The sequence below is a fragment of the Larus michahellis genome, unplaced genomic scaffold, assembly GCF_964199755.1.
Source record: "Larus michahellis unplaced genomic scaffold, bLarMic1.1 SCAFFOLD_117, whole genome shotgun sequence".
Classification (NCBI taxonomy): domain Eukaryota; kingdom Metazoa; phylum Chordata; class Aves; order Charadriiformes; family Laridae; genus Larus; species Larus michahellis.
The window spans coordinates 382,445-407,691 of NW_027436403.1; the positions used below are offsets into that span (position 1 = coordinate 382,445).

The 25,247-nt window shown below is 50.0% G+C and overlaps 2 protein-coding genes across 2 annotated transcripts; one reads left to right on the forward strand and one right to left on the reverse strand.

Moving 5' to 3' along the window:
* Positions 1-3,814: 3,814 nt before the first annotated feature.
* On the reverse strand, positions 3,815-4,675 carry LOC141737397 (olfactory receptor 6E1-like). The gene has a single exon (XM_074572087.1). The coding sequence runs from the start codon at positions 4,673-4,675 to the stop codon at positions 3,815-3,817; it is 861 nt and encodes a 286-aa protein (XP_074428188.1).
* A 6,923-nt stretch (positions 4,676-11,598) lies between these two features.
* LOC141737410 (olfactory receptor 14J1-like) lies at positions 11,599-13,285 on the forward strand. Its single transcript, XM_074572102.1, has one exon. It carries the CDS (start codon positions 11,599-11,601, stop codon positions 12,523-12,525), a length of 927 nt encoding a protein of 308 aa, XP_074428203.1. The 3' UTR covers positions 12,526-13,285.
* The last annotated feature ends 11,962 nt before the right edge of the window (positions 13,286-25,247 follow it).

The window sequence follows — 25,247 nt, forward strand, 5'->3', positions numbered from 1 at the left end:
GGGAGCTGGGCTTCTGTACCTTTTGAAGTGGAGGCCCAGGGCTCTCTAGCAGTAGCCTGCACCTGCTTGAAGGGTGGCTTCAGAGATGGTGGAGCTTTTCCTGGTAGGGGGAAGAGAAGGAAACCTCAACAAAGTGCAGCTTGGAAGGTTCGGACTGCATGTGAGGAAAAAGAAATCTCACTCAAATGGTTGCACTGTGGTGCAAGAGGTCACCCAGAGGGAGTCTGGATCAGCCCATGGCTTTGTGTTTCAAGGAACAGCCGGTGCGAGTGGAGAGACATCAGTACAGATATGGAAATGCCGGGGTGAGAGCGATGTGGGAAAGCATCATGGGTGTCTGCAGCCTGCAAGGAAAGAGGTGCAGGCATGGGACAGTGATGGTCAGCCTGCAGCAGAGATGGCCCAGGGCTCTGGCAAGGCTAAAAAGCCCAACAGCACCAAGGTCTTTGTCCCCTTGGCTATGCAGTTGCCTCTGCCACCGAGGCACAACAGAAGAAACTTTATTTTGAGGCTCTGGACTTGGTTTCTTCTTCACCATCACATGGGGGAGCCTTTAGGTGTTGCACAGTTTCCCTACACTTGGCCTTGCTCACCCTCACACCCCACTGCCCCCAGGAAGAGCCCTGAGCCACACCTGAGGGGCAGGATCTGCCTTCCCAGGGCCTGAGGGTCAGGTTTGGCCTTGCTGCTTCATCAAACAAAGGAACAGTTTTCTCTTCATTGCAGCCACCTGCGCTGTGCCTTTGCCTTCCTGCAATCACAGCCTCCAGCTATCTCCTCTAACGAGTCCCTGGGGAGACTTTGTCAGCAGTGGCCCTCAGTGGGACCCATTAATGCTTCCAGGTACTTTGAGTTTTGCTTCTGACTCCTTGAGCAGTTTTTCAATCTTCTCTCAGTATCTGAGGTTCATGGCCTCAGAGCTAAATCCACCACGGGGCTCATTAAAGTACAGAAAGCCCTAACAAGCTATCTCTCTTCCTTCAATTTCCTTCAAGTCTTCAATACTTCTACAGCTAATTGGGGTTTTTTTCATAGTGTAGTTAAGAAGGAAGATTTCAAAGTGAACCTAATAATTTTTTTTTTATTATTACTATTTTAAATTTATTTTTCAGTTTAGAGAAGGGATGATGGAAGTCTTCTGCAATTGATATTGATCCAGAGGGTCTCCTCAGGAGGTCTGGATGGCTAGGAAAAGCAGTCCCTTGAGGTGACACTGTATGGACATCCTTGCTCCTCACCCCCACAACCCCACCATCTCTCTCATTGGCCAGCTGGGATTTACATCACTTGTCCTTCCATCAGACTCCTCCACTGATCTCTGCAGCTGGATGTTACAGCTCCATTGCACCAGCTCCCACCCGATCTCCCTAGAGACCCGGCTGCACCCAGGCACAGAAGGATTTTTCCTCTTTGCAAGCAAAGAAAAGTAAAGAATAATCATGTTTGATAAACACTAAAACACCCTCTGCAGCCATATGCCAAGTACAGGCTGCCTCTAATGAGGTTGCTTTTCTACGAGGGATAATCGTATGAGAAACAGGTACAAACAGATAGGTATAAAGAGTTGGCCACAGGAGACAATTAGACTGAAGGACAGGGAAACTTTTAACTACATGAAGCTCGAAGCAGCAGCTGGATGAGTGACAGGGACCTGAATGAACAAAGAGTAACAGAAGGAGAAAACGGGAGTATAACAGAAAAGGCCTTTGTCTAGACAGTCTGCACCAGAAAAGATGACTTCAGAAGTGGTCATTGTATCAGGACAGGAGAAAACATATGAAAGAATAGAGAAATTAAGTACACCGTATAACAGGCAGAATAGTGGTAATGAAGTTACAGGGGAAGATTGAGATTTCTTTGGAATATCCTTTTTGACATGTCATGGGCTTGGTAGAGGTCTCTTGTGAGAGAGGACAAGCCAATGTTGCACCCAACTCTGAAAGAAACCAAAAGGGCAACCCCGGGAACTACAGGCTGTACCAGCTCAGTTTGGTGAGGAGCAAACCATCGATATCTCTTGGGTGATATTTCTGGGCACCTAAAAGAGAAGACCATGTCCAAAAGCAGCAAGCCTGGACTTTCAAGGAGCGAGTAACATCCTTTGTGCATGAGGGGAGGAGAGTGGATGTCGTTCACTTCAACTTCAGCAAGATTTTTGACATGATCTCTCTTGTACTCAAGTTAGGACAGTACAGTCTGGAAGGGCAGACAAACGGATGGTAAAACACCAGTTGGATGATGAGGCTGGGAGAGCAATGGTGAAGGGCTCATACCCTACCTGGAGGCCACTGGGACATACTGGGGGACTATGGGGCAGCACAGGAAGCTCTCCTGGGCCCTGTTCAGTTTAGCACCTGTATCCATGACCCAAAGGAGGTAACTCCCACCATGTTAAACAAGAACAAAGGCTGCATTCTGCACCTGGGATGAAATAATGCTGGACACAATACAGACTGGCAGAGGAGTGGCTAGAAAGCAGCCCTGCAGAGAGGGATCTGGGGGCGCTGGTCGACAGCAGGCTCGATGGGAGTCAGCAGTGTGCCCTGGCAGCCACGGGGGCAAACTGCATCCTGGGGTGCGTCACACACAGCATAAGCAGCTGGTGGTTATCCCACTGTATTCAGCGCTGATGCGACCTCAACCTTGAGCTCTGTGTGCAGTTCTGGGCCCCACAATGTAAGAAGGCTGTGAAGGTACCCAAATGTGTCCAGAGGAGGGCAACAAAGCTGGGGAAAGGGCTGGAAGGCATGTCCTGTGAGGAGCGGCTGAGGACTCTGGGTTTGTTCAGTTTAGAGAAAAGAAGGCTGAGGGGCGACCTCATTGCTCTCTACAGGGTCCTGAGGAGGGGAAGTAGAGAGGGAGGTGCTGAGCTCTTCTTCCTCATACCCAGTGATAGGACGCACGGGACGCTTTGTCAGGAGAGGTTTAGACTGGACAGAAGGCAGCAATTCTTTCCCAAAAGGGTGGTCAAACACTGGAACAGGCTTCCTAGGGAGGTGGTCGATGCCTTGTGTTTAAGAGGCCCATCGGTGTTTAAGAGGTGTTTGGACAATGCCCTAAATAACATGATTTTTCTTTTGGCCAGCCGTGAAGTGCTCAGGTATTTGGACTAGATGATCATTGTAGGTCCCTTCCAACTGAACGATTCTATTCTATTCTATTCTATTCTATTCTATTCTATTCTATTCTATTCTATTCTATTCTATTCTATTCTATTCCATTGCATTCCATTCCTTTCCATTCCTTTCCATTCCTTTCCATTCCTTTCCATCATATATACACCTGTAGAGGGTGGATCCCTCTAGAATCTGGGCTCGGACACTCAGCCCCTGGATACCAGCCTACCGAGTTGCAGCCACCTGGACATACGAGTCCCTGAGGCCACAGCTCCATTCCAGATGCTGGTACAGACCACCCCAGTCACACTCACACGCACGCACATGAACTCTTAAGTCCAGTCACTCCAGTCTCTCTGGTTCTGGCACTAATGGCATACGGGCTGTCTGACCTCCTGGTCCTGCTCCGGCTGCTGCACTCACACCACCGTGCTCACGCGTTCACACAGAAGATTCACTCACATGGAAAAGAGTTAGAAGTTTAATGAGAAGACAGGACAGACTGCACTGGTCGTGTCCTCCCCTAAACTTCCCATAATAAGTGGGACAAGGTGTTCATTCCTCAGGAGCCTGTAATTTGGGTTCCCATCTGCCACTGTGCCTTTGTGCTCTTCTTGGTTTCTGGAGATGGGTTCCAGGCAGTTCTCCTGTGATGGGTCTGGGAGCAGATGGGCAGGGCATTAACATTTGATAGCAGATCATGGGAATTGCTGTCCAGAAATGCATTGTGATAAGGCAAAAAGCTTTATTGTTGCATGGGCAATGGCTTCATTCCGGGCCAGTATCACGGTCTTGTTTCTTAGACTGTAGATGAACGGATTTAAGAATGGGTACAGGACAGTGTTTAGCAAAGCCACCATTCCGTTTGCCTGCGAGGAAACGTGTTCTGAAGGATGCACATAGAGAGCAATGCAGCGCGCATAGGCAATGGCCAAGGTGGTGAGATGGGAAGAACATGTAGTGAAAGCTTTTTTCCTCCCAGAGGCTCCTGGAAGGTGTAGAATACAGAAAAGGATGCCTGTGTAAAATGCCAGAGTTAAACATAAGGAATCCAGCATGACAAATGATAATAAAATAGAGTCCATTTTCCCAAGCAGGCTGGTGTCAGAGCAGGACAATTTGAACAAGGGGGAGCTGTCGCAAAACAAATGGTGGATCTTCTTCGAGCCCCAGAAAGTCAGCTTGTAGAGGAGGACCAGAGAGTAACTCAAGAGTGTGGTGCCCATGACCCAAGCAGCAACAACCAGGTGGATGCAGAGCTGAGGCTTCATGATGGCAGCATTACGCAAAGGCTGGCAGATGGCAACGTAGCGGTCAAAGGACAGGACAACAAGTAGAACAATCTCTGTAGTGCCCAGGGCAAAACAGAAATAGGATTGGGCAAAGCAGCTGCTTAGTGAGATTGTTCTCCTACCAGAACCCAGGATCACAAGCAATTTGGTGCTTGTGGAGGATGTAAACCAGATTTCCAGGAAGGACAGATTGCTGATGAAAAAGTACAGGGGGGGTTGCAGGTGGTGACCCACGCGCACAAGGAAAATGATGGTTGCATTCCCCATCACTGTTGTCAGGTATATGAGCAGAAGGACCAGAGAGAGAAATAGCTGTAGTCTTTGATCAATCTAATCTAATTAGATCAATTAGATATTCACAAGTCCATGGGCCCCGATGGGATGCACCCGAGAGTGCTGAAGGAGCTGGGGGAAGGCATTGCTGGGCCGCTCTCCATCATCTTTGAAAGGTCCTGGAGAACAGGCGAGGTGCCTGAGGACTGGAGGAAAGCCAACGTCACTCCAGTTTTAACAAAAGGCAAGAAGGAGGAGCCGGGGAACTACAAGCCAGTCAGCCTCACCTCCATCCCTGGAAAGATGATGGAACAGCTCGTTCTGGGCGTCATCTCAAGGCATGTGGAGGAAAAGAAAGCTATCAGAAGTACTCAACATGGACTGACCAAGGGGAAAGCATGTGTGACTAATCTGAAAGCCTTCTATGATGGCATGACTGGATGGATAGATGAGGGGAGGGTGGTAGATGTGGTCTACCTTGACTTGAGTAAGGCGTTCGACACGGTCTCCCACACCATCCTCATAGGGAAGCTTAGGAAGAGTGGACTTGATGAATGGACAGTAAGGTGGACAGATAACTGGTTGAAAGACAGAGCTCAGAGGGTCATGATTAGGGGCACAGGGTCTAGTTGGAGGTCAGTGACGAGTGGTGTTCCCCAGGGGTCAGTACTGGCTCCAGTCCTCTTCAATATATTCATCAATGACCTGGATGAGGGGATAGAGTGCACCCTCAGCAAGTTTGCCGATGACACAAAGCTGGGGGGGGTGCCTGACACACCGGAAGGCTGTGCCGCCATCCAGAGAGACCTGGACTGGTTGGAGATCTGGACAGAGAGGAACCTTATGAGATTCAACAAGGGCAAGTGTAGGGTGCTGCACCTCGGGAGGAATAACCCCATGCACCAGGACAGGTTAGGGGCTGATCTGCTGGAGAGCAGCTCAGTGGAAAGAGACCTGGGAGTCCAGGTGGACAACAGGATGACCATGAGCCAGCAATGTGCCCTGGTGGCCAAGAAGGCCAATGGCATCCTGGGGTGCATCAAGAGGAGTGTGGCCAGCAGGTGGCGGGAGGTCATCCTCCCCCTCTACTCTGCCTTGGTGAGGCCACACCTGGAGTACTGTGTCCAGTTCTGGGCTCCCCAGTTCAAGAGGGACAGGGAACTGCTGGATAGGGTGCAGCAGAGAGCTACCAAGATGCTGAGGGGACTCAAACACCTCTCTTTTGAAGAAAGGCTGAGGGATTTGGGTCTCTTCAGTCTGGAAAAAAGACGGCTGAGGGGGGACCTTATCAACACTTATAAATAATTAAAGGGTGTGCGTAAGGAGGATGGGGCCAGGCTCTTTTCAGTGGTGCCCGGGGACAGGACAAGAGGTAATGAGCACAAACTTGAGCATAGGAAGTTCCAGCTAAACATGAGGAGGAACTTCTTGACTTTGAGGGCGGCAGAGCCTGTGGACAGGTTGTCCAGAAAGGTGGTAAAGTCTCCAACTCTGGAGACATTCAAAACCCACCTGGATGCGTTCCTGTGCAACCTGCTCTGGGTGACCCTGCTCTGGCAGACGGGTTGGACTAGATGATCTCCAGAGGTCCCTTCCAACCCTATGATTCTATGATTCTATGAAACCCACTTTCCATGCTATGGAATTTCATTTCAGTGCTGCATGTTCATTTGGGTTAAAACGAACAGAAAACAAACCTAGAAAAAAAACACACTGGGCTAGTTTTTCAGAGAGGCAGTTTCAAAGTGGCAAAGCAGTTCAATACATAAATATTGAGAGCCAAGTTCACATTTCCAGCAAGGGGAAATGTCCCAATTTGCTAATTAAACTCTTTGGCCCATCCTGCCTGGAGTTGTACAGCAGTTGTGTCACAGTAGCCAGTGTCAGAGGGAAGAGGGAGGCAGCGGGAACTGGAATGGTTTGGGCTCAAATGGAACTCAGACCCTGAGCTGGCAGGACAACACTGGCCGCAGTCGGACACAAGTTCCCTGAGACGACTGTGAGCTCAGACCATGGGCGTGGAGGATGCACAAACCTCTTGAAGTCCCATCTCGGCAGGGGAAGAGGAAGGGTTTGTGAGACACATGGGCATGCAGGGAACGAGCAGTGTGTGCATAGCAATGAGCGTGTGAAAGGCCGGAGAAGGACCTGAAATAGCAAGGGGTGTCATGCTGAAATGTCAGAGGTTGAATTTTCACTCTGAGGCAGCAGAATGAGGAGGATACGCACTTCAGCGCTGGGTTGTGGAGCTAAATAGAGGATTCTAGCATGTCTGGGGCTTGCAAATCTTGGGTGATAAATGACCATTGACAACGCTTTTGGAAGAAACCAAATAGTTTGGAGGGGACTCACAGGAACTGGCAAATCCACAGAACTCCACAGCTTTTTTTTGGAGCTAATGAAGCTGGCACAGGCATGGGACAGTGTAGCTGCAGTGGGCATGGCTTTGGGCCTTGACACCCCAACAGACCTGAGTAGGCTTCTGCCTCTTCCACTGAGACCCATGAGAAGGCACTCGCTCCTTAAAGCTCCAGCACCTCGTTGCCTCCTCACCCACCCACCATTGAGCCTGCAAAGGGTCCTCCTGCTGACCAGTACCCGGCTTCACACACTCACACATTACACAGAGCCCTGAGCATTCCAAGAGGGAAAGGAGCTCCCTCCCCAAAGGATGGGGGTCAGGCCTTGGCCATCCTGCTTGGGGAAGCAAATCAAGGGCTTTCACAATGACTTCCACATTTAAATTTCTTCCTGTAGCAAGTGTCTCTGACATCCTTTCCTGCTTCACCAGCCCCCAGGGACAGGAACTTTGTCTGCTCATTCCCTCCTCGGTCTCTTCAGAGGCAGAGATCAGCAGGGCCTGGTAACACCCCCAGAAACCTGGAGGTTTGCTTCTGACTTTTACTTCTGCGGGGGCTTGCTCAGTCTTTCAGGATCTGCAGTGCAGGAACTCGGCACCAGAGGGCTCATTAACACGCCAAACGCCCTAAGGAGCCAGCTCTGAGCCTAATTCTCCTTTAGTCTTCCATTCTTATGGGGTTCATGAGAGAGGTGTCAGGAGTGGAGTCAAAGTGAAAAGATGCCAAAGCCAAGAGCCCAAGTGAATGAAATACTGGATTTTCAATAGCCAGTTCTGCATTAACACAGTGCTGCAGCTGGGTTACAGCACTGTCCTCTTCCTGAGGAATTTGAAAAGTCACAGAATCACCGAATGATAAGGGTTGGAAGGGACCTCGGGAGATCATCTAGTCCAACCCCCCTGCCAGAGCAGGGTCACCTAGAGCAGGTGAAAGTCTTCCCTACAAAAGTCTTCTCTAGGTGCTGATCCCAATGATACCACCTCATGTTATGTACGGCTCCATCCTCCTTCTGCAGAGCTTCATTGATGGGCAGTTTTCCTGTTTCTTTCATGGTGGTTAGCCTTCCCTGCCTTTTTGTATTGTATGCAGATCAAATAGTGTCAGAAGCAACACATTTATCCTCCACACCTTCACCCATTTCCGGCTGCAGTCTGAGATATTTCCCCTCTTGGAGCAGACATTGTGCAAAGCTGCTCCATGTAGGGAAACCCACTTTAGTGCTGCATATTCGTTTGGGTTAGAGAGAAGCACCAAAGAGAAACGAAAGTCTGTTTCTTCTGTCAGGAGAAGAGGAAATGGCCTCAAGTTGCGCCACAGGATGCTTAGACTGGATATTAGGAAATTAGGAAGCACTGAAAGGGTTATCAAATACTGGAACAGGCTGCCCAGGGAAGTGGTGGAATCCCCATCCCTGGAGGTATTTCCAATTAGACGGGTCAACGTAGCGCTTAGCAACATGGTTCAGTGATGGGTTTTGTCAGTGTTAGGTTGATGGTTGGACTTGCTGATCTGAAAGGTCCCTTCCAACCTAGACAATTCTATGATACTGTGACGCCCCAGTTTCTCTAGGAGGTGGTCTGGGCTACCTTTTTCTTCCAGTACCCAAGTTGCAGATGTTGTGGTCCCTCTAGTGTCCAGTCCAAAATTAGGCCCCCGCAGGCGTATTCTACTTTCTGGTTTCTCTGGTGTTTGCTTGTGGGTAAACCACTAACATACGCACCAATGTTATATGCATATGCACCATTATCACCAGTTGCTGGCCCCCCAACGTTCAAATGGTCTGATGACTTGTGGTTCCCACTCCAGTGTCTGGCACTTGAACCTCCATCTGTGCAGAGAGAGCAGAGATCTCCCTCGCCCCACAAAGCTCTTGGAAAAGGAGGTATTAAGAAAACAGGACAGGCTGTGGTGATCAGTTGTGGGCCACAGCCAGGGAAGTGTCCTCACCAGCCACCTGTTTACACATGACCATCTCATTTCATCCCTTTTCTCTCTGTTTTCCCATGCTTCTTCCTCCACAAACCTCCTTGATCCCAACCTTTCCCTTCCTTTGGTCCTTTCCTAGAAATCCCACGGCAAGTCTTGCACAATCCAAAAATGTGCTTTCTGCCTTCCCAGCACGAGTGTCAGACCTCTGATGCAGAAACCCCCCTCCTCAGTTGGATGAATCAAAGAATCATAGAATGGTTGTGCTTGGAAAAGTCCTAAACAATCATCTAGTCCAACCCCCCTGCCATGGGCAGGGACATCTTTCATTAGTTCTAGTTGCTCAAAGCTCCTGACCTTGGATACTTCCAGGGATGGGGCATCCACCACTGCTCTGGGCAACCTGTTCCAGGGTCTCGCCACACTCATCATAAAGCATTTCTTCCTTATGTCCAATCTAAATCTACCATCATTCAGTGTAAGCCATTGTCCCTTGTTCTGCTGTTACAGGCCTTGGTAAAAAGTCTCCCTCCATCTTTCTTGGCCTATGACCACTATGTTTTCATCTGCAAACAGCGTGGAGAGAGCCCAGAGCTCTCCCAAGATGGGGTTTGGAGGCCTCAAGCACTTGAGCAGTATCAGGAGGCTGAGGGCCCTGGGCACAGTGGTGTGGAGACTGAGGACAGTACAGGAGAAGCCTGAGCATATTTGAAGGGTGCTTTCAGAGCTGGTGGAGCTTTTCTCTGTAGTGGAAAACAGCATGAGAAAGAAATAATGCCCCAACATGCAGCTGGGGAGGTGCAGACTGGACACAAGGAGAAAGAAATGTCACCCCAAGGGCAATGCTGTGGTGCAACATGACACCCAGAAGGAGCCTGGATCAGCCTAAGGCTTTGCGTTTCAAGGAAGAGCCAGGGAGGATGGAGAGATCTGAGCAAAGGAAGGTGAGAGCAAGGTGGGGCAGCCGGGTGGATGACTACAGCCTGCAGGGAAAGAGGCAGAGGTGATGGGACACCGTAGGACAGCCTGTGGTGGAGAAGACAGAGGGATGTGGCAAAGCTGAAAGGCCCCTGACAGAGCCAACCTCTTCATGCCTTGGGCTATGGCTGTTGTCTCTGCCACTGACGCCTATGAGGAGACAACCAGTCCTTCCAGCACTGGGGTCTCATTGCCTCCTTGTCCATACTCAGGAGACTGGGAGGTGTCGTACCATAGCCCTGTCCTTGGCATTGCACATCTCCACATCCCACTGTGCCAGGAAGAGCCCTGAGGAATGAGTGAGGGACAGGATCTCCCTTCCTGGGGGCTGGGGGTCGTGCCTTGGCCCTTTGGGTGATGGGGTCAGGGCTTGGCCCTTTGCGCTAATGAAACACATCCAGGTTTACTCAGCATCAGACCTTCAGCCTGCTTTTCCCGACCTGTCATCACTGCCTCCAGGTTTCTGCGCTAACCAGACCCTGGGGACAATGTCTTAGTGGTGTCCCTCAGTGGGACCCATTAATACTACAAGAAACTTTGGAGTTTGAATTTGACTTTGACTCCTTGAGAGGTTTCTTCAGCTTCCTCTCAGAGACTGAAGTTCATGGACTTGGCATCAAACCCACCAGAGGGGTCATTAAAACGCCTTGGGCTGGTCCTCTGCTGCTGAGCTGGGCTGGGCTCCTGGCATGGAGGGAGCTCATGGCAAGCGGGCAGCGCTGCAGAGAGACGGCTCTGCCCAGGAGCAGCTCCTCTGCCAAGCGCAGCAGGGCTGAGGGCACTGCCAGGGTGTCTCAGGGAGATGAGCGAGGCAGAGAGAGAGCTTAAAGCTGTCAGGATTGGGAGGACGACTGAGAGCTCACTGGAGGAGAAATCTTTGTGGCCCTTGACAGGGTGAGTCTCTGGGTGCAGGGCAATGCAGGTGGAGTTCCTGGAGGCATCTCCTAAAGCTGGCACAGCCACAGCTTATGGGATCTGTAAGGGGGCAGAGGGGGCTGGTATGAAATGTGAAGAGCTGATAAGCTGGGTGTGCAGCCAGGGGTGCCCAGGGCTGTCTTTCAGAGCACGGTCCCTGCATCCCATGGGTCTGTGTGCCGGGGCAGGGACTCTGCCGCCTGCAGGGTCAGCTCTCATCCAGCCTGGGGAGACCCCACGGGCATGTGGGGACGCAGCAGGGAAGGGTCCTGCTATTGAGAGGGTGCTGCATGGGTGAGAGCTGCTCACAGCTGCAGATCACTGCAGGACATTCACAGGAGACTTTTCAAGAAGCACAGCACGGCAGGGGCTACCTGAAAGGGAAGGACCCTCTTCTTCCAAACTTCTGCTCTGGGTTGTCTGGGTGGGTGATGGGACACAAAAATTCATCTCTCAGTTAAGGAGAAGGAATTGAAAATCCAACTCTGTTTCTTTTAGAGGTGAATAATCCAGAGAGTATTGGAAATCAACATCTGGATCTCTGCCCCTACAAAGATACTGCCCTCAGCAGCACAAAGCTGATCTCACAAAAAGGGTCTGAATGAAATTATTCCATGGAAAGAGAAGTCATTTTGGGGAAAATTTTGGAAAAAGGAATAGGATGGGATCAACGAAGTCTGCCTTAACTTGTGAATTTCTTCTCCTCTTTAAACAGACCCCCATGCATGGACTAAGCACATGTCCAACAGCAGCTCCATCAGCCAGTTCCTCCTCCTGGCATTCGCAGACACACGGGAGCTGCAGCTCTTGCACTTTGGGCTCTTCCTGGGCATCTACCTGGCTGCCCTCCTGGCCAACAGCCTCATCATCACCACCATCGCCTGTGACCACCGCCTCCACACCCCCATGTACTTCTTCCTCCTCAGCCTCGCCCTCCTCGACCTTGGCTGCATCTCCACCACTGTCCCCAAATCCATGGCCAATTCCCTGTGGGACATCAGGGCCATCTCCTACTGGGGATGTGCTGCACAGGTCTTTCTCTTTTTCTTTTTTATGTCAGCAGAGTTTTATCTTCTCACTGTCATGTCCTATGACCGCTATGTTGCCATCTGCAAACCCCTGCACTACGGGACCTTGATGGGCAGCAGAGCTTGTGTCCACATGGCAGCAGCTGCCTGGGGCAGTGGGTTTCTCACTGCTCTGCTGCACACGGCCAGTACATTTTCCCTGCCCCTCTGCCAGGGCAATGCTGTGGACCAGTTCTTCTGTGAAATCCCACAAATCCTCAAGCTCTCCTGCTCACATTCCTACCTCAGAGAAGTTTGGCTTCTTGTATTAGGTTGTTCTTTAGCTTTTGTTTGTTTTGTGTTCATGGTGCTGTCCTATGTGCAGATCTTCAGGGCCGTGCTGAGGATCCCCTCTGAGCAGGGACGGCACAAAGCCTTTTCCACGTGCCTCCCTCACCTGGCCGTGGTCTCCCTGCTTGTCAGCACTGGATTATTTGCTCACTTGAAGCCCCCCTCCATCTCATGGTCATCCCTGGATCTGGTGGTGGCAGTGCTGTACTCAGTGGTGCCTCCAGCAGTGAACCCCCTCATCTACAGCATGAGGAACAAAGAGCTCAAGGATGCCCTGAGGAAGCTATTGGGATCCCATCTCCTTTAGATTAATAAGGTGCCCATTATGCCAATGGGGTTGCACTGTATCTCAGGAAAAGCCAGGATGAACTTTTTTTCATATGTTTCTTTACTTTCTCTTTGTGGGATTTTTTTTGGTTTTGTTTTTGTTTTATTTTGGTTTGGTTTGTTTCTTTGTTTTTATGTGTTTTCTTTTTTGTCGGAGACCTGTGATGTTATTATTCTTGGCCTTCTACTTCTTTTTTTCTTGACCCAAAGATCTTATTTATATATGGATCCAGGCTCCCTTTTTAAAAAAGCTCAATAAAGAAACGTGGAAAAAACCTATTTGTCTCAGCTCCCATCTCTTTACTTCTCCTCTAGAGCTGGTCAAGCAACCCCAGTATGCAGGAGGGGTTCAGGAGGCAAATGTCCATCTGCCCCATGGAGGATCAGCCCCAGGGGCCCTTGGGGCTGCCCCTGGCTGCCTCGCTGGGCACTCTGTCTGTGCCGCCTGCGAGTCGGGGCTGCTGCTTCCCTGGAGCCATGGCCAAGGACAGCAGCAGGACGAGGCCTTTCAGTGCTGGTCTCTCCTCACATCCCCACTGTCCTGCTGTGCCCTTGCCTTTGTGTTCCCCCTAAGGCCTCGTGTACCTTGTGACAGTCCTGTTGTCTCTACAGTGGCACCCCTGTGGCTGCAGGCAGGAACAGGCCATGTGAACCACTGTGTCAGAGGGGACTCCTCAAGGCAGGGGCAGAGGCTGAATGACTCTTCCAAAGCTGGTATCAGGAACACACCCAAGGAACTGTTCCATGAAAAGTCCTCATGGTGTTCTAGGGTCAGAGTTGCATGGGAATCTGTTAGGGATGAAAGGCTGGACCTAGAGCTCCCTTCTTGGTGGCACATGTCCAAGCAGAGTGCAAATGGTTTTTGCTTATCCTTCCTGGTATTGTCCCACTTGTGGTGGGGCTGATGGCCAATGCTATCCTGGAGAGGAACCTGGAGTTACCAGGAGAGCTCAGGGGATCTCCCAGAAAAGTACGTGAGTCTGGATGAGCAGTGATTGGCACCTCATCAAATGAGTGACCATCCAAGGTAGAGTGTCCTTGAAGGAAAGGTGAACCTGAAGAGCCCATGGGCTAACGAGGCTCCTGCAATGCCAGGATCCAGCAGGCAAAAGAGACATAAGACTAAACAATGGTTCAGCCCAGTGTCCTGGAAACCCTGTGGGATTGATCTAGGGCAGCCCTTCCCTGCCCTTTCAGACACTGGAGACATCCCAGTATCCTGCCAAGCCCTGTCCTTGGCTACTGAGCAATCAGGGGAGATGGAAGGGGGCTCAGCACCAGTGATCCTTTTCTGTCTGCTTGCTCCCCATCCTGACCAGCATGGCCAGTGCAGGGCCACCCCATGGCCCCAGGGCACCACAGCCCCCTCCCTCTGCAGAGCAGCACCACCAGATCAGGGCCCTGCATGGAGCATGGGGTGGGAACCAGGAATGTCCAGCCAGGCCAGCCTGGACACGCTCACTTGGGGAAAGGCTGTCCCAGGAGAAGGGGTGTCCCTGGAGAAGAGCTAGGGAGCATTTCTGTGCCTGCAGGGAGGAATCCATGAGAAGGAGAAACCTCCTTCTGCAGGTCCCCACTCTGGGCAGGCTGCTCTGTGCCTGGAGCAGGACTCTTGTGCTGGCCTGGGGAGAGGGGCTGCCACTGAGCAGACAGAGACCACCTGTGGCCCAGGCACTGCGGGAGGCCACCAAAAGAGGAGGGCTGAGGGGGACAGAGCCCTGAGGGCTGCCAGGGCACTTTGCCAGGGCCATGTCTCCCCACTCTTGACCACACCTGTCCCATGCGCTTCCAGCATGGTGGAGCCATTGGACCGTTAATGGGGCAGCAGGGCCGGCCTTCCCCTTGCTCTCCAGTTTGCCCGTCCCCTTACTCCTCGCTCAGGCACATCCCTCTAAACTCCCCAGGTGCTGCTTTGAGCTTCAGGCAGTTGGAAGAATGCCCTGGTCTTTCAGCAGGCTAAGAATCTCTTCAGCCAAATCCTTCCATGTGTTTATATCTATCATATGCCATCCATCTCTCTCCCATACTTGGAGTGAGGTTATCCCTTTTGGACGGTGACCCTCGCTGGAGGAGGTTCACCAGGTTGAAGAAGCCCATCTCCCTCACCATCCCCACACAGGGCTTATGTGCTAAGCCCCAATCCTCAAAAATAAGAAAATTCCAACTGAACTCAAGAAAACCGGTTTCGGCATCAAAGGCACATGACCCTGGCACAGGAGGCCCTGAGAGGCTGTGGAGTGTCCTGCTGTGGAGATACTAAAAACCAGCCTGGACATCTTCTCAAGTGACTTGCTCTGGCTGACTCCCTCTAGTGCAGGGGGATTGAACTAGATGATCTCCAAAGATCCCTTTCAATCTACATAATTCTGTGAGGACATGGCAGTCCAGCAATGTCTCGGGTAGATGCTTGTGAGGTGCCTTCTGCCTGAGAACCCAACAGGCCAGCAGCAGGCCAAGGTCTGGCATGTTGATTGTGAGGTCACCGCTGCTCTAACAGCGGGCATCTGCTTTGGATGCTATTTTGGGGTCACCCCTGTCTCTGCAGGTGGCAGGCCAACCCCCGGCTCAAGGCTGGGTTCGGTGCCTACGAGGCTGTTCCTTCATGAGTACCTGACAGGCCAGCAGCAGGCACATGGTGTGGATGTTGGTTAGGAGGTCAGTGCTGCCACAATCTCTGATAGGTCAGAAGAAGGCAGCTATTGATTTGGAGGTCACGTCTGCCCGAGCCCTTGATAGCCCCGCAGCAGGCGAATGGCCTGAATGCCAGTTGTGAGGGTGCTGCTGCCTGAGGACCTGAGAGACCATGAGCAAGCTCCTGGGTGTTTGAAGCCCTGTGTTCCAGAGCACCCCTTAGGCCAGCAGAGGGTTGATGACCAGGCTTGGTTCCTGTGAGGTCCCAAGTACGGGACATGCCAGCAGCATGGGTATGAATGCAACACACAGGATGGACCATGCCAGCATGTATGGAACATGCCAGCAGCTAGAGGTTGCTTCTGAGGTTATGGTTCCTTGGGCACATGATTGTCCAGCAGCAGGCCCCATGACTGGGGTCTGTGTTTCTGAGGTCATTTCCTTCTGCATACGTTTTTAGGCCAGGATGAGGCTTGTGGCTGCGTTTGGTGCCTGTGAGGTCTCTTCTTCCTGGAAACTTTCCTGGACTCTTCCGTAGGTGGTGGGACATCCACACTAATGGTCCCAAGGCTTCAGCCAGCATTTGCCTTCCCAGCAGTGAAATGTCTTGGGATTTCTGGACTCACTGGAGGGATTTCCAGCAGAGCCAAGATGCCTGGGTCCCTGACCCCAGTCCTGGATTTGGATGGGCATGGCGAGTGTGTGATGCCCATCCTGCAGGGAGGGCTGGTATCCTCCATCCTATGGCAGCCATTGTATTTCGTGCAGCAGCAGGATCCCTTTCCACAAGTCCTGCAGAAGGAGTCGGAGATGAGTCCATGTCTCTGTGTGTCAAGGAGCAGAGTGTGAGGGTGGACAGACGTCAGTGAGTGTCTGGAACTGCCAGGGTGAGAGCAAGGTGGGGAAGGGAGATGGGTGTCTCCAGCCGGCAGGGAAAAAGAAGCAGCTGTGGGACAGGATAGGACAAGCTGTGGTGGAGATGGCAAAGGGCACTGGCAAGGCTGGAAGTCACCAAGAGAACGCAAGTCTTTGTCCCCTGGGGCACAGCAATGGTCTCTGCCACCAAGGCCTGTGAGGAGACATGTTGTCCTAAGGCACTGGGGGGGCCTCCTGGCCTCCTTGCACACCCCCAGCAAGGCTGGGCACTGTCCCACCGGTGTCCTTCACTCAGCATCACACCCCCCACACAGGACGGCCAACCTCCCCAACCCCACCATGGCTCTCATCGGCCACCTGGGACTTGCATCCCTTTTCCTTCCATCACACTTCTCCACCGCAGTCTGCAGCTGGGTCTTGCTCAAGGCACAGCTTGAGATACAGGCCTTTCTAGCACAGCTGCCAGATTGGCCAACAATGGTGACACTCATCTGCAGCTGTTACTCTCAAAGAAGGAAGAGCTGGACATGGATGTGAAAACCAGCGTCAGCCCTGGCTGTCGTGACCATGACATAATTAGGTCTCACCTCCCAAGGGGAAGGGGAATAGAAGAGTGCAGATGCCAGACCTCAGAGGAGCAGACTTTGGCCTAGTCTTGTGACTTTTCTGGGGGGAGCCCGTGTGAGCAGCACAGAAGGGCAGCAGAGCTCGGTACAGCAGTTCTTCAAGGACAGTGTCTTTCAAGTATGAGAGTGTGCAGAACAGTCATCAGGACAACAGGCAGAGCTATCAGGAGAGAAGCCTGGGGAAACAGGAAAGTGATGGGGAAGCTCCATAGAAAAAAGGAAACATGCAAGAGGCAGATGTAAGGATTAAAAAGAAAAAAAAAAAGGTAGAATTCAGAAATAGAGTTGGATTTAGGAAAGTCCGAGCTCACACAGAGCTAGAACACGTGCAAAGGAGTTCAAGGGCACAAGGATGAGCTGTTCCTCCTTCAGGAACAGTTAAAGAAGGAACAAAGATATTGTATGGCCACTGTTGAATTTGCTAACTGCAGGTGCGGTGGGGATGGCCAAGGGCCGTGGTGGGGCTTTGACACCCCAACAGAACAGAGACCCTTGTCCGCTCAGCTATGGCTTCTGTCTCTTCCACTGAGACCCAGGAGAGGACACCAGGTCCTTACAGCTCCAGTGCCTTCTTGCCTCCTCACCCACCCTCCACAGAGCCTGGGAGGTGTCCTACTGCTGACCTGCACCTGGCACCTCATCACTCCCACATCACCCAAAAAGACCCCAGAGCATCTCAAGAGGCAATGGACATCCCTCCCCAGGGGATGGGCATCCAGGCTTGGCCATCCTGCTTGGTGAAGAACATCAAGGCCTTTCACAGTGATTTCCACATTTACATTTCTTCCCAGACCAAGCGTCTCTGACTTTCTGCTTCACCAGACCACAGGGGCAGGAACTTTGTTTGCTCCTTCTCTCCATGGTCTCTTCGGTGACGGACTGCAGCAGGGTCTGGTAACACCCTCAGAAACCTGGAGGTTTGCTTTTACTTCTCGAGAGGCTTGCTCAGTCTTTCAGGATCTGCAGTTCAGGAACTCGGCACCAGAGGGCTCATCTCCACGTAAAACACCATGAGGAGCCACGTCTGGGCAAAAGTTTCCTTTAGTCTTCAATTCTTCTGTGGCTCATTAGAGAGATTTCAGGAGAGCAGTCAAAATGAAAGGATGTCCAAGCAAAGAGGCCAAGTGAATGAAATGTTTGATTTTGAAAAACCAGATCTGCATTAATCCAAACGTTTTTTGCATTACCAGAATGTCTTCAGAAAGAGTCTGCACCCTCTAGACCCATGTGGATGGACTGGCACAGCCACCCCCAGCAGGGGGAATGCCCATCTCCTAGGCTGAGGCACACAGTCAAGATGCAAACCTCTGCAATGTCCGCTTGTTACAGGCCTCCAGGCAGAGTGCGACTCATTTCGCATGACCCTCTGAGCCTCTACCAGCTCATTTTGCTTCCTCTCCCCATCCCTGCAACTCTCAAGCCTCTGGGAGCTTTGGCTTTGCCATCCTCCCCCCATCCTGGGGACAGGTTTCCAAACGCCTCCTCTGCAGCTTCCCCTCTTGCACCTCCTGTGTGCTGCCTTTGTGCCCTGCCGCCCAGTCACTTTATACCAGCAGCCTCCTGAGATGAGTGTTTCCCTTCATGGGCATTCCAAGACATCATTCTTGTGCTTGGAGGAGGCTGTGCTGCAACGCCTATAGGATTTCCCCAGCTCCTTCACCCCTCAAAGCTGCTTGCCATGGCACCGCTTGGATCAGTCCCCCCAGTACATCAAAAGTCTTCTCCTCTGGAGCCACTCATGCGTGTTCCTCTGCTGGCCTTCCTCACTCCTCTTTGGCACCTGGGAGCCCACTCTTTCCTGGTCACTCCAGCAAGGCTGACACTTGTTATCACATCCCTGACCAGCCCTTCCTTGTTGGCCAGGACCAGGTCTAGGTGAGCATCACCCTTCCTGGCCCACCAGGCAGCTCTGCTAAGAAGGTGTGTCAAGATCCTCCAGGCTGCTGGCACCTTGTTTCTTTGCCTGGCCAGTGAATGCCTGGGCAATTACTGTTCCCCATAGGGCCCCGCTCACTAACCTGCAGACTTCTTTGAGTTCCTTTTGTTTGGGGGGTTGGAAGGGGGCGGGGGATGGGGTTGGGCAGGGCGGGGTGGGTGCGTGAGGGGGGCTCGCACAAGCCCTGCCCTGCAGCTGGGTCTCAGTCCTGCTCCCCCTCTGTAGCTTCTTGCTTGAGGTAGTTTAGATAAAATGTCGGTCACAGAATCAGCTCAAAATAATACATTCCGATAACATTGTGGTTAAGCTTTTTGTCAAACAGGAGTTCCCATGTTGGTGTAGCAAGATAACATTGTGGACATGTCTCTTCTGGTTAAACAGGGAGTTCTCAAGACTGCCACAATGGGTTCGTTCCTCTTGCTTAACTTGTTTGATCAGCAAATCACCTTTAGTTACTTATTACAATCCCCCCCTTCTTTTATTTATAAGTGATTTGCTGATCAAACCTAGACAATACCTCACAAGCTGCATCTAATTCAGGATTTTCGTTCGGTATAATTTTCATTTCCAGTTCTGATTGCTTCATCACCATTAGCTGCACTTTTTCTAACCTGCTTTCAACAAAGGTTACAAATTTATTAATGACACAGGGTCCAAAAGTCAGAGCCAAGAGCAACATCATGAGGGGTCCCGCCAAAGTAGAAATTAAGGTAGTCAGCCATGGTGACTGATTAAACCAAGATTCATACCAGGAGGACTGAGCCTCTCGCTCTCCTTTTCTTTTCTCTAATCCCTCTCTCAGTTTAGCTAACGAATCTCTTACTACCCCTGTATGGTCAGCATAAAAGCAACATTCTTCACCTAGGGCAGCACATAATCCTCCGTTTTGCAAGAACAAAAGGTCCAATCCTCTTCGATTCTGTAAAACTACTTGCGACAATGAGGTCAATGATTTCTCTAAATAGGAAATAGATTTTTCTATTCGGGCCAAATCTTCGTCTACTGCAGCTCTTAGAGATGTTAGACTCTGCTGTTGTTGCACCAAGGAGGTTATGCCAGTGGCGGTCCCAGCAACCCCTAAACCAAGTAGAGTAGCTATAGTAATTGTAGATATTGGCTCTCTTTTGTTGATTTTATGTCCTAAATTGCTCCAATGTAAATACATAGTTTCTTCCCCATGTAAGAGGATTCTAGGTACCACAGTAACCTGTACACAAAATTCTGAGATATTTTTCTTGAGAACAGCAGCGGACAAACACGGTGTTAATCCGGTTATGGGGCAGACCCACCATGCCCCAGGACTAGGCAGAACCCATTTAGTATTCGATGTAAAGTTTGGGTTGATGTTCATTTTCTAAAGTCATGGTAATCAATACCATTAATAGGATACCAGCTTTCATTTCCCCACTGTTTAGTACCTCTCTGCCTTCCTCGTCTACTCTTTTGCAGAGAGCAACGGGATATCAAGATCTTCTCGGCAGCAGCAGATAGTCTTCAGGGTAATTTTGCTGTTATCCTGTCAATGATTTCCAAGGTCTAAAGAGTTAGTTATCTCTCAAATATATTTCCACCTATGTGGTTGTTGTGCCCGTTTCCAGGCGAATCTTATAGCACACTGTCTTAAAACTCTATACCAGTCTGTTTCATATACTTCCCAAAGTTCAGGTACTGACAGTTCCCATCCACAAAAGAATTTACGAATTTCCACTGGATCCTCTGGTCCTCCGGCACGTATCAAATCATTGCGACATTTCATACAGTAGGCTTGTCTCTTAAATGAAACACAGGACCAATCTCTATTACAATTTAGACATCGGCAAACAACCCAACATAAATGTCCGGAAGTAGGGTGTTCTAAGCAGGGTATTCCCCAGAGATCTCCTATTCTGGGTGATTCGGGTATCTCCGTCTCTGTTTCGCAACAAAATGGAAAAACCTGGGGAGTTCCTGTTAGTTTGTATAATCCACCCCCCCCGTTTGGTCCGGTATCCTTTCTTCACTCCACTCTTCACTCCTCCTTTTCCCTGGGTGTTAATTAAGCCTCTCTCTTCCCAAATTTTTCCAGAAGTATGTACCACCCCAAAGGTATACTTTGCATCTGTATAAATAGTTCCAATTTTATTTTCTAAGAGCTTTAATGCCCTTAGCATAGCATATAACTCACACGCTTGTGCGGACCAGGCTTTACTTAATGGTCCTGATTCTTTTACCTTAAAAGTATACCCATCCACAATAGCATATCCTGATTTCCGTTGTCCTTCAACCACTCGTGAGGAGCCGTCCACAAATAATTTTTCTCCTTCGTCTAATTCATCGTCTTCTAAGTCCTCCCTTATTTTAGTCTGCAAATTTATTAGTTGGAGGCAGTCATGTGTCAAATCTTCTTTAGGTTCTCCGTATAAAAATTGGGCAGGATTCTGAATAGGAGTGGTTTCCATTTCTAGTCGAGGGGAGTTAATTAAAATTCCCTCATATTTTAGCAATCGACTATCTGTAAGCCACTTATCAGCCCGTTGTTGCAATACTCCTCGAATGTTATGGGGGGTGTATACTTTTAGTTCACCTCCTAAGGTGACTTTTCCAACTTCTTCTACTACTAATGCAGTGGCCACTGTTGCTTGCAAGCAGGTGGGCCACCCGCGGCTTACAGGACCCAGTATTTTAGAGTAATATCCTACAGGCTTTCTCTGCCCTGCCCATCCTTGGGTCAGAACCCCATAAGCTGTCCTGTTATCTACATTGATAAAGAGTTGAAAGGGTTTACGGATATCGGGTAAACTGAGGACAGGTGCTTCTACCAGATCTCTTTTTATATTTTCCCAACGATTCTCATCTTCAGGGGACCATTTTACCAACCCATTTTTAGTTAATTTTTCGTACAAGAATTTTACTTTACTGCTGTAATTTTCTATCCACTGTCGACAATACCCTAATAATCCCAATAACTGTCTTATCTGTCTTTTATTAGTGGGCGCTGTTAGAGACAAAATTCCTTTTACTCTTTCGGGATCTAATTTCTTGTGTCCCTTTATGAGCCAATGCCCCAAATATTTTACCTCTTCTTCAGTAAACTGTAATTTGGACTTAGAAACCTTTAATCCCTTGAGGCCTAAAAAGTTCAATAATTTGATGCTCTCATTTCTGACTCCTTCTTGAGTTTTTCCAGCGATCAATAAATCATCCACGTATATTGTATTAGAATTAGTCCCTGACTTAATTCATAAGATTCCAGTAACTGTTCCAGAGCTTGTCCAAACAAGTCCGGAGACTCTGTAAATCCCTGGGGCAAAACGGTCCACCGTAATTGTTGTTTTCTATGGGTCTTGGGGTTCTCCCACTCGAAAGCAAAATAGTCCCTACATTTTCCTTCCAAGGGACAAGCCCAAAAAGCATCTTTTAAATCTATAACACTATACCATTTATAATCTGGACTTAACTGATTAAGTAGAGTGTGCGGGTCAGCCACCACAGGGAACCGGGTAATGGTTCGTTCGTTTACGGCTCTCAGATCTTGTACTAAACGATAGGACCCATCCGGCTTCTTTAAGGGCAATATGGGAGTATTGTGGGGAGAACAGAGAGGGTTCCAAAAGCCTCTCAATTACTGGCTGCAACCCTTCTCTCCCCTCTCTAGAGATGGGATACTGTTTTATCCTAATTGGCTGGTCTGGGTCTTTTATGGAGACCGTGATCGGTTTGATATTTAATTTTCCCACCGACCCTGGGCTATACCAAGTTTCTGGATTAATCTTGGCTTCATCTTCCGCAGTTAATAAGCATAATCTTACTTTTAATTTCTCTTGCTCTACTTCCAAATTGATTCCTAATTCCACCATCAGGTCTCGTCCCAAGAGGTTATACTCAGCTTCTGGGACCAATAAAAATGTTCCCACTCCATATTTATTTGGGGCTTCTATTGTTACATTCCTTATCAGGGGCACCTTCAAAGGTTCCCCCTTTGCACCAATTACTTGGAGTTTATCCTTTGATTCAACACATGCAGGTGGTAACTTTTGGACTGTTGATCTTTCGGCACCCAAGTCCACAAGGAACTCGAACACTTCCTGCTGAGGACCCAATTTCAATTTTATCAAGGGCTCGGTAACCTTAGGGGTCCCCAGCAAATAGAGCCCCTGACCCCCCTAATCTTCCTTAAAAATCTCCTCATCCTGCCTTCTTTTCCGACAATTTCTCTGTAGATGTCCCTTCTTGCGACAATAAAAACATTCTATGTCCTGCGAACTAAATCTTCTTCTTCTCGGTTCTACTGGGCCCTTCCGGGGACTTTCTCCTCTCCTGCCCTGATTTAGTCCTTCCCTTACAGCTGCCATCAGGATTCTGGCTTGTTTCTTCTGATTTTCTTCTTCCCTTCTCACATACACCTTCTGAGCTTCTCGTAATAATTCATCTAACCCCCTTTCCTGCCAGTCTTCTGTTTTCTCTAACTTTTTCCTGATATCTGTCCAAGATTTAGCTACAAATTGAGTTTTCAGCAGGGCTTGACCCACTTGGCTATCTTATCCCTTAAGGGATACAATAAATTTTCCTCCCTCCTTTCTCTAGTTTGACTTCTAGTTATTCTTCGATTAGAAGGAGGAGCCTCTTCCCCAGGTTCTGTGGGGGCTGTTGGAGGGAGATCTTGCTCAGGACCTTGCGGAGGGGGGACATAGGGTGGGGGAGACGCTGGAGGTTCGTCTACATCCCACCTTTTCTTTCTATCAGTTTTCTTTTCTTTTAATGGAAACAAATTAGCGGCCTGAGCCGTGCCCAGGATCCATAAAAAGGCATATTCACTCTCCTCCTTACTAAATGGTCGTTTGTTGTTACCATATATGTTTAATTGTTGGCATATCCAATCCTCTAAGGATCCATGAATTGGCCAATATAAATCTTTTCTTATCTGTTTTCTTCCCCATACCTCCATACAATAATAGACCAATTTCTCCTTGGACTTCCCTTTTCGAGAAGGGGAACTATCCCAATATCGAATCATTAGGCCTAACGGGCTATCTTGGGGTATATCGGGGAGCCCGCCCCCACCCCGTATCTCCTGCATGGAACAAGAAGTCCTACTTTTCTTCTGTCCCATCTTCCGAAAGTGCCTTCTTTCACTCAAAATTCACTCACTTCCCTCCGTTCGTGGCCCACGCCCTCGCGGACAATGGGAACTGCACTATTAGGAGGTCCACACTCACTTCGTCCGGTGGGCTACTAAGCCCAGTGGACGTCTCAGTCACTCGCACCCAGGTACCCAATCCCCGACCGAACGGAACCGCAATATACTTACTCACTCCCGAGTCTTCGTCCGGCTCTTCGTGCACAAAAATTACGGGGAACTGCAGTATCTCCTTTCTCTTTTCTTTTTGCTTTCCTATCTCAGTTTGGAAAATCCAGGTGAGCTAAGTCGGAATCTCCTCCGGGACCATCCGAAGATGAGGCGCCCTCCCAGAGTTGAATTCCGAGTCGGCTGTCTGGACCTGAGTCACGGCACCAAATTTGTTATAGTTGAATTTAAAATAAATCGAGTCCAAAATAGATTCAATAAATATTTATTGAGGTAGGAAGGCAAAAGCAGCGCTGGGCGTCCGGGGAGTCGCAGCTCCACCAAAGGCTCGCAAATTCAAGCAAGCTGAGCAGCTCTTTTTATCTTCACGGAGGTCGGTTTCGACATCTTCGGTACGCCCCTCTGTAGCTTCTTGCTTGAGGTAGTTTAGATAAAATGTCGGTCACAGAATCAGCTCAAAATAATACATTCCGATAACATTGTGGTTAAGCTTTTTGTCAAACAGGAGTTCCCATGTTGGTGTAGCAAGATAACATTGTGGACATGTCTCTTTGGTTAAACAGGGAGCTCTCAAGACTGCCACAATGGGTTTGTTCTTCTTGCTTAACTTGTTTGATCAGCAAATCACCTTTTGTTACTTATTACACTGAGATGACTCAGTGCCTTAAAAGGATAACGTGAGGAAGGGTCTCCTTACCCGAACGACCACCGAGACACTCAGGCTTGCGCAGAAGTGTTTTGCCGACGCAGCAAAATTTGATACGCGTGTGCAAAACGACTATCCAGTCATCCTAATGAATACGTAAGCCTGGGTGGAGTTATAGATTAGGTAGGCAGAATAATGAGAATATTTTGTGTATAAATAACGGGTGAATATCCCCGGTAAGGGGTGCTAGGTTTGTGGGTTCTTCCCCCTTGCCCCCAACACCGAATAAAGCAGTATCTCCTCTCTGAACGACTTTTGGTTTTGAGGGCTTTTATTGATGGTGTGGGGGAGGGTTTGGGGGGTTGGAAGGGGGCGGGGGATGGGGATGGGCAGGGCGGGGCAGGGTGGGTGCGTGAGGGGGGCTCGCACAAGCCCTGCCCTGCAGCTGGGTCTCAGTCCTGCTCCCACCCCCTGAGACCTGCCACCCCGGGTGCCCCGGCAGGGAGGGTGGCTGCTGCTCTCAGCGGTGCCAATCGCTGCCCGTACCTGGACAGGATTCACACAAGGGTTGGTAGGGGCCAGGGGGGTGCCGAGGGCCTGCCAAGGAGGAGACGCTCTCGGCAAACCAGAGGGCAAACAGAGGCGCCGTTTCCCAGAGCACCTCTGAAAAGGAGCCTGCAGCAGGACCTGGGCGCCGGGAGAC

Coding starts and splice junctions, on each gene's coding strand:
- LOC141737397 (XM_074572087.1), bottom strand. CDS start 4,675: ATGGGGAATGCAACCATCATTTTCCTTGTGCGCGTGGGTCACCACCTG.
- LOC141737410 (XM_074572102.1), top strand. CDS start 11,599: ATGTCCAACAGCAGCTCCATCAGCCAGTTCCTCCTCCTGGCATTCGCA.